Genomic DNA, 9,695 nt, shown 5'->3' on the forward strand with positions numbered 1-9,695 from the left:
TGTATATATATCAAGAAGTATTACTGTACACTATAAACATATATACATATATACATATATAATTCTATTTGTCAATTAAAAAAAAATTTTATACAAGCAATTATACTGGCTTTCTTGCTTACCTCCAACTCATTCAGTTCCTCAGGGCTTTTGTACATGTTGCTTCTTCTGAAAGGATCTCCAAAAAAAATCTCCTTTACCTGGTGACTCTTACCCTCCAGGTTATAGGTTAAATATCAATTCCTCTGGGAGACTAGCCCCACACTCTCCATCTAAATTAGATTTCATTTTAGATGCTCTCCTCTGCCCTCACATGTATTTTTCCTTCAGGGAATAGACTTAAACTGGACCAGTGGTGAGGGGTTTTCCCCCAGTGTATCTGTTTACTGCAACTGTCTTGAAACAGGCCATAAGGTTTACGAGAGCAGAGAGTGCATATATTTTGTCCACCATTAATTTCTAGTAGCCAAAATAGCATCTAGTAAATATAGTGAAAGAATAAATATCTGTTGAAATTGTCAGAGACATAATAAAAATGGGTCTTGAGGGTCATGAGAACACAGAGAAGGCAGTGCCTAACCCACTGGCATAGAGCAGCAGACAGACACGGGAGGAAGAAGAGGGAAAGTGGTAGCTGGGATTGCCTTAAAGTGTGAGATGAAACTTACAAACTAAACAAAGGAGGGGAGGTATTGCAAAGAGAGCGAGCCTATGAGAATACCGAATCCTGCCACTTTGTGTCTCCAGAGTGCATAACGGGGCACATATGAGAAAGGGATACTAACATTAGAAATAGTAGTACTGAAGAGGTGGGCAGAAATTAGATGATGAATCCATGCTAACGAAGGAATCTTGGTTTCATCTTGTATGGCAAGGAGAGTCACGGGAGCATTTTCTGTGGATTTTCTGTCCATTCTGAGACTCTAGCTAGCTCACTGCTACTATTAACCTGATCTCTTCCTTATACTCACTTGAGATAGTTCAGTAATTATTCCATGCTAGTACCTTTCCTGAAGAGAGTAAATGAGTGTGATGTGCAGGGAGTAAACGTGGAGGCCAAGACAAGATAGTGTGCACGGGCACATATGCATAGAGAGGAAACTGCTCAAAGAAGCTCCACTCTCAAACACAGGAAAGACTAACAACCTCAAGTAAAGACAAAGACATTTCCATACGAAGGTTGAGGGGGTGGATCAGTGGTGGGGAAAGGGCCAGTAAGGTTTGTTGCAGGATGTCTGGGACAAAGGTTGCCTGAGGTCTTCAGGAAAGGCAGAGTAGCGATGGACAGATATTCTGCTTCTCTTCCTCGATTCCTTAGTTAGTCCTTCTCCATATCCACTTAGCCTTGTTAAAGCATCACTGGCAGTTGAGACCCAGAATGTCTTTAACTTCTTTGAGCCTCATTCTCTTCTGTTGAATGGCCTTATGTTAAGTACAGTTGGACAACTAAACCAGAAAATATGTGGGGGGGAAACACATTTGCCTGGCATACACTAGACTTACATAGTTAAAAAGTCAGTTATTTAATTAACAGGGTATAAAGTCTGGCCCATTGCTCTTCGAAGGGCTGATTTAAATTCCTTATTTCTCAAACTGTAAATCATTGGATTGAACAGTGGGGTAAGAATGGTATAAGATACAGATATCAGGGTATCTTGGCTTGAAGAGTAATTGGACTTGGGCCGTAAGTAGATAAAAGAGGCACAACCGTAGTGAAGGGTTACAACAATGAGATGGGAGGCGCAGGTGGAGAAGGTCTTGTATCTTCCAACAGAGGAAGGGATTCTTAAAATGGCAGAGATGATGCGTGTGTAGGACACCAGGATAAGTAACAGAGGAATGACTAGGACAAAGACACCAAGCATGAATATGACCAGCTGACTGAGGCGGGAGTGATGTGATGCCAGTTTAAGGACAGGGGAGATGTCACAGAAGAAGTGATGGAGCTGGTTGGAGGAGTGGAAGGGCAGGTGAAACACTAGGGAGGAGGTGACCAGGGAGACAGTGAAGCCACCGGCACAGGCAGCAGCCACTAGTCCTAGGCACACCCTAGGTCCCATGAGTACCGTGTAGTGCAGTGGGCTGCAGATGGCCACGTAGCGATCATAGCCCATGGCCGCCAGCAGGAAGGAGTGAGAGCAGCCGAGGAAGAGAAAGGAAAACATCTGGATGGCACAGCCCAGGAAGGAAATGGTCTTCTTCTGGGCCAGCAGGTCAACCAGCATCTTGGGCACAATGACAAAGGTGTAGCAAGTTTCAGAGCAGGACAGGACAGCAAGGAAGAAGTACATGGGGGTGTGAAGGGCTCTGTCGAGCACAATGGTGGAGATGATGATGGCATTGGTGCCCAGAGTGAACAGGTAGAGGAGCAGGAAGATGACAAAGAGCAGCAGCTGCAGCCTGGCCAGGGAGGAGAAGCCCAGGAAGACAAACTCTCTCACCATGGTCTCGTTGACCTGCTCCATGGACGGCACTTGTGTGAAGGAGAGTCAGGGACAGAGGTAGAGGCCAGGATCCGGAAAGCAGAGTAGAAATGCATAGGACTTTCAGCACAAAGTTTGCAGCTGGGAGGCATTTCTAGGTGTTTGGTATAATTTCTTTATTCCAACTTTTAAATATCTGCTAAAAGAAGAATTAATGCCACATATGCAGCAGAATAACTGATGACCACTTTGGAGGCTTTCCGTAACGTGAAGAACATGCTTCTCATACGAGGGTTGGGAAGTCGCCTAATAGTTTTCCCTTTTACATATCATATTGTTTTTCTTGCTCACTATCAGCCCCCAAAACTTGCCATCCAAAAGTAAAGAATGTTATTTTGGCTGTCTGAACCTGATGAGAATGTAGAATGAAAGAATCACTATTGTTAAGACATTAACACGAACTTCAGTTTATCTAACTGTAAAATGAAAGGAGAAAGAAAGAATCAGATGATCTCTGAGTATAGGCATGAGGAGACTTAATATTGATGGCTTACATGCTGAGGTGTGTAGTAAGGTATCATATATTCTGTCTTACTTTCAGTACAACGATGTTTAATCCTCAAAATGATAAGAGAAACAGACAAAAAACTTTAGCTTTACTTCTGACAAACTAACAAGAGACCAATAAGAAATACCACTGACGGTTCTGCCAGCCGGAACATGAGTCAAGGTGGAACAAAAGGTAACATCAGTACAAACTTTTTCTTTCTATTTTTAAGAAGACAACAGTTGCCAGGGTATTATAGAGAGACTATTGCATTTGTGGCATTTTGCAAAACACTTTACTCTTCCATTTTGAGTTATCTCAGAGAATCTCAGAGAAATAGAGTTTTACAAAAATGGCACAGAGGGTGACAGAGAGGGGTATAATTGGAAAGTCTGTCACGTACCACTTTCCTGCCATAAATCATAGGCTTTGTATCTTCTTTACAGTGTTATGTCAATAAGAATCCTTTTGAACATTCTGCTACCAAAAGCAGTTTGCAAAGTGTTAGAAACAATTATATCTAATGTCATTTTAGGTTTAATTTTTCAGTGGCCCAATTTACCAAGGGCCTGATCTAGTAAGTGAAGAAAATGCTTCCTGGATGCAAAATCATCCACCATGTACTGACTGTATCCAGTCTTTATTTACATGCTTCTGAGGATTTTTACATCATTGTGTGCTGAGGAATTATTAGCATCTGCCACCAGAATTATTTTGTTGATGTTAGATTTTTCTAGTCAATCGCAACCCTGGGTTTCGTAGACCCTAAGTTAAATCACTGGAAGTCTCTAAAACCCACTGCACCTATCTCTAGAATTTGGAAATTATATTTTTAAGTTCCTACTACAAACTTGTCCTTAAGTTAGTAGCAATTTCTTGTTTTACTAAAATTGTATAGCTATAAAGGTTATTACATGTAAATATAGAGAAAGTGTATACAACTTACATCTTCATTATGTGGTGTGTGTGCGTGTGTGTACGAGTATATGCTTCTATGTCAAGGAAGGTAAAAGTTTCTCTATGTGATACCTCCCCCTGGGCAAATAGATTTCTGTGTATTCAAAATCGTGAGGAGAATCTACATTTATAATCATTGCTTAGCATTGTGTCATCACTTTTCATCACCAGTGAAAAGACTTTCACCTGGATCGTCTTTCAGTTTGTTCACCTCTAGCCATGACAAGGACTCGGCTGAATGTGATGTATAAAGCAAACTCTGGAAGCTGAGAATTCTCTGATTTTGAATCAGCCCCTGTATCTGCCCAATACAAAAGAAAATTATTTGAATTATTTGTCACTTAGCCCCAGACTGATTCCAGTCAAGTGGACTTTTGCATAATACTAACACAACTACATAGCCTAAATGAATCGAGTGATTGATGTAATTGATTTCTTATAATCTGTGGATCTAGCTCCTCAGTTCACGTGAGAAGGTGCCCCCATCTACCCAAGATGGCATCAAGGGCCACCACGGTGTGTTATCATCAGTGCTGTGACAGAAAGACAAGAGGGCAGAAAAATAAAAATTTTCATCTTGTCACATAACATACTGAGGGCTATAAAATAAAGGCAAAAGATCTCTTAATCTGGAATGAAAAGATCTAGGTTTTAGGTCGAGTTTTGTGCAACTTGGAATGAGGTATTCAACTTGACTAGCCTCCTTATTTAAAATCAAAGGGTCATGGTAAGCAATAACTGAATACATGAGTAGGATGCCTGGGAGCTGTTGAATCAGAGGTCCACGCACAGGAGTTTACAGGTGTTCTGAGCACAGGTAGCCCTTGAGCACTATGACTCCCAGAAGCCCCTCAAACTCAGAGAGTCAAAGATTCTCTACTGATCTCAGAAACCCCTTAACTGTGGTATTCTACAACTTATGGATTGAATTCAAGTTATGATGCTTGAAGATGGTACTTCTGCTTCCTGTTTATCTAACTCTTCTGAAGCTTCCCTGGATTTCATGTAATTGGGATTGAAATACAAACTACTTGAGGGTACTGGTTTCCTCAAAAGGAGGGGGCAGTCCATAGAGTTTTCACATGCAAAACTTTTGGAAATTCAAATTTACCTTAGGAAAACTATCAATGGGCTCAGTGCCCATAGCACAGTAGTTACAGCACCAGCCATATATACTAAAGCTGGTGGGTCCAAACCTGGCCCGGGCCAGCTAAGCAACCATGACAACTACAACAGAAAAATAGTTGTGCGTTGTGGTGGGCACCTGTGGTCCCAGCTGCTTGGGAGGCTGAAGCAGGAGAATTGTTTAAGCCCAAGAGTTTGAGGTTACTATGAGCTATGATGCCACAGCATTCTACAGAGGGTGACATAGTGAGACTCTCTCTCTCAAAAAAAAAAAAAGAAAGAAAGAAAGAAAAGAAAAGAATCAATGAATTCACTTGTTACTTTTAAGAGAAATTACATACACAGCCTCAGATAATAAAGAAGTGGAATTTTTATCTTTTTAGATACACATGAAAGTGTTCAGTTTCTCCACATTGCCTTATTAAAATGAAGTTTAAGTATCAGATTTCATTTATAGCTAAAAATATTTATCCATGAGTACACAACAGAGAGAAATGGAAAAGTGGGAGAAGAGATATAATTGTCTGTTTCATTTAATCCCTGAGTCCACCAATCTTTAAAAAATGAATAGAAGAGAAACAGAAAGAGATAGAGAGTGAGAGAAGGGGGAGGAGGGAGGGAAGAAGGAAGGAAGGTCCAGTGCGATCAAGAAAAATTCAGAGAACTGAATGGACCATTCCCAATCACTTGTAGTACCTAGGGTGAAAAGCAGCACTGATTCTCCTTTTTAACCCTGCCACTTACCAGAAATGCCATCTGATCTCCCTAGAAAGACAAGGGAGAGGCTTTCTCAAGCACCACCCAGGTCCAGGCCCCACAAAGCCCCAGACTGAGTCAAGTGTTTCTGCTGTGCAGTACATACCTACACTGCTCTCCTTCCAATTCAGAGAGAAGCAGTCCTTTGTACCTGGGGTCCCCTGACAGGAAAATCTAAGCCACAGATCAAAGCCTGAAGGTAGTAACAAGGAAGAGAAGGAATCTGCCCTGACAGCAGCCTCCATCTGCATCAGCAGTGCTTGCCTCCTCCATCCATCAGGACTCTCGGCTTCTGCAAATAAGTCACTATCTTCAGAAGTTATGGTGACCAACGTGGGGTGTGTTTATTAGAAGCATGTACAGAGATCGCTGGACTCCTGAGGCTAGGTCTGCTGCCCGGGAGGCATTGCCTTGGGATTAATTAGAAGTCAAATTTATTTAGTAAAAATAATGTCATCCAGTTTCTCAAGGATGGCTTCAACTAAAGAGTCTGGGGAGAAGGAGCCACAAGCATTATTAGCCAAAATAGGCACTGAAAGTTGAGCGTATCTGTGATGGACTCTGAAGGAGAAACCAGCACCACTAAGGCCAAGTGGAAAATCTTTACTGAATTTAAGTCAGGAGACTGATGTATTTGTCCACTGACTCTCAACTTTAGCGTTTGATTGATAGGTTTTCATCCTCCACCCTTCTTATTTTTCAGTCTATTACTACCCTTTATGACCATATATGTTATTTGTTTAGCTCTCACTTATAAATGAGATAAGGCAGCATCTGTTTTACCATTCCTGAAAAACTTCACTTAGGATAATGGTCTCCAGTTCCATTCAAGTTGCTGCAAAAGACATTATTTCATCCTTTTTATGGCTGAGTAGTAATATCCACTACAGTATATACATGTCACATTTTCTTTCATCCTTTGAGGAACACTTAGGTTGATTCCATATCTTTGCTATTGTGAATTGTGCTGCAATAAACCTTTGAGTGTAAATATGAGCTCTGCTGCTGCTTCTCTTTGGATTTGGTTTGCTCTTCTTTTTCTAGTTCTTTGTTATGTGACATTATGATGTTAATTTGTGATCTATCTTTCTTTTTCATGTAAATATGTAGGCTATGAACTGTTTGCTGTAAACTGTAGATTTTTGGATGCTCATATCATGTTTTTCATACCCATAATTCTTATATTAATTATAATCCCGTATTTCTCACAGTGATTATTTGTTGTTTCTTTTTCTACATTTTTTACTGAGGTTACTTAGAAATCCTTGAATTCAGGCTTTGAAATTCCTCCTTCTGCTTGGTCTAGTCTGTCGCCAAAGCTTTCTGCTGTATTTTGAAATTCCCTTCATGACTGACCCTTTCATTTCCATGTGTTCTGTTATCTCTTTTCTAATGTTATTGATTCTTTAGTGAATTTTTCACTTTTTTTTTGTTTGTTTCTTAAAGATGGTTTTCTACCATCTCCTCAATTCTATTCATCTTACTTGTCATTCATACCTGAATTTCATATCTGCAATTTCACAATTTTCTTTTGGCTGGAGTTCATTACTGTAGAGCTGCTATGATCCTATTTTTCATGTTGCCTGAGTCCTATACTGGTTCCTTCTCATTTGGGGCCTCTTCTCTGAGCTCAAAACAGGTGGCAGATATGATACACCTGTTCTCTGCTGGGACCCCGTCACTCAATGAAGGTAGGGTTGGGCCCCTGGAAGCTTAACTAGCTGGGAAAGGGTCAGAAGTGCAGTGAGGCTTTAACACTGCTGCTCTGCTGTGTCTCCTCTGTCCGCCTGTGGTTTTCACAGGGCCACTGCAGCCGGCCAGGCTCTCGTCAAGGTGTGCATACAAGGTGGGGCTGCCAGCAGGATAGAACATGCATGTAGGGAGGAGGGGGTGCACTGAGGGCAGCATGTGCACACATAGGCCTGGGCGGTATGTGTGCAGCAAGGCAAACTCAGGATGCAGCACACGCAGGGTGCAACAGGGCCATAGGATATAGCAAATGTTCATGGCACAGTGGGCCTATAGGGTGGAGCAGGACCCTGGTGCAGGGTGGCCCAGTGGGTCACAGCTCACATGTAAGGCACAGAGGATCCTCAAGACAGAGCAGGTCCATGGGGGAGATCACCTGTGCAGGATAAGGCGTGTCCATGGGGACAGCCTTTTGCATGAAGCAGAGGCAGAGTGCACACAGGGCACAGCGTCCAGGGCACCTGCAAGGGAAAGTGTGATTCTGTGCATGCAGTGTGCCAAGATTTTGTGGTGGGGGCTGCACTGGCTTTTGTGCCACGTGGGGCCTCCCAAGTAGCAGCAGTAGTGGCCATCCAGCTGCCCTGATAGTGTGCAGTGGGTGTTGCGGGCTATGGGTGCATGCTCCATCTAGGAAAGGAAGTCCCACAGGAAGTATGGGGGATGGGATCATCCCGGCCACAGCAGTGGACACCAGACCTGTGGTCTCCTGCTATGGCCAGGTCTGTCAGTGGTGACAGCAGTGGTGAGGGTGCACATCTTCTGCCCATGGGGTGCATGTGAACTACTAGATTTTCCAGCCTCCTCCCCATCTGGCAGGAGCAAGGAGGAGGCAGCAGTCTCAGATCTGACCCCAGATCTGAGAGGGAGAGAAGTAGTGTTCCAGAGTTCTAACATGTTAAGATGTTAGAATGACCCCAGCACCCAGGCTCCCAAGCCAGCTGTCCCTTCTCTCTGGAGCAACACGCTGCATGGCCTCCAGTCAGGTCTCTTTCAGTCTGGAAGCCTGCCATGGTGGAGGGCCCTAGGGGAATCCCAGATCCAGGCATGCTCACCTTTGTCCCTTTCCCAAGTATGGGCACTTTTTTTTTCTTTTTCTTTTTAAATTTTTTAATTAAATTATAACTTTATACATTGATGCTTTTATGGAGCTCAGTATACTGCTTTGATATACAATGTGAAATGCTTACATTAAACTAAGTAACACATCCATCACAATTATACTCATTTCTTCATAGTTTTGATGTGAGCACTTTTCCTTATTACCTGTGGTCCTGCTGAGCAGGTGGTCCAACTTCTACTTCTCCTCTTCACTCCTGCGTCCTCTCCATGGATTCTCAGTGCTCTCACTCAAACAATCAATCCAAAGTATCTATTCTCCACTTTGACAGCAGTATTGTGCCAGCTGCTTCTATTCCACCATCTTGGTCTAACTCCCTCACCTGCTCACCTGTTGAAAGACATTTGGATCATTTGTAGCTGGAGGCTAATAGGAATAAAACTATTATGAGCATTAGTTTCCAAGTCATTTCATAAACATAGGTGTTCATTTATCCTTGGTACATACCTGGGAATGGCATGTCTGTACCATAGAGTAGGTGTATATTTAAACACCTAAACAGCTAAACAATTTTCAAAGAGATTAGACATAATTTATTACCACCACAAATGTTATGAAAATCCCAGTGGTTTTATGACCTAGCCAACTCTTGGTATGGTCAGTCTTTTTTATATATGTAGTTATATTTCATGTCATGTTATTAGGTATCTCCTTGAGGAATTATTATGTTGAGCATTTTTACATACTTATTGTCTATTTGTATATCTTGTTTTGTAAAGTATATGTTCAAATATTTGATCACATTTAATTAATTTTTCTTTTCTTCCTTTGTAAGAAATATTTTTGATACATGTCGTTTATCAGATATATATTGTACATATATGTTCCTAAAATATTGATTATCTTTTCATTTTACTAATCAAACCCTTTTTTTTGCAAATTAATTGTTTTTACTAAATGATAGCTGTATACATTAATGCAATTATGGGGTACAGTGTGGTGTTTTCATATACAATTTGAAATATTTTCATCAAACTGGTTAACATAGCCTTTATGTCATTTTCTTAGTTATTGTGTTAAG

General features: G+C 41.6%; 1 protein-coding gene across 1 annotated transcript; it reads right to left on the bottom strand.

Moving 5' to 3' along the window:
• Positions 1-1,479: 1,479 nt before the first annotated feature.
• Positions 1,480-2,537, bottom strand: LOC100962074 (olfactory receptor 10K1). The gene has a single exon (XM_003795223.2). It carries the CDS (start codon positions 2,463-2,465, stop codon positions 1,524-1,526), a length of 942 nt encoding a protein of 313 aa, XP_003795271.1. The 5' UTR covers positions 2,466-2,537; the 3' UTR covers positions 1,480-1,523.
• Between the last annotated feature and the right edge of the window lie 7,158 nt (positions 2,538-9,695).

The sequence above is a fragment of the Otolemur garnettii genome, unplaced genomic scaffold (assembly GCF_000181295.1).
Source record: "Otolemur garnettii isolate 467f Iridium unplaced genomic scaffold, OtoGar3 scaffold00091, whole genome shotgun sequence".
NCBI classification, from domain to species: domain Eukaryota; kingdom Metazoa; phylum Chordata; class Mammalia; order Primates; family Galagidae; genus Otolemur; species Otolemur garnettii.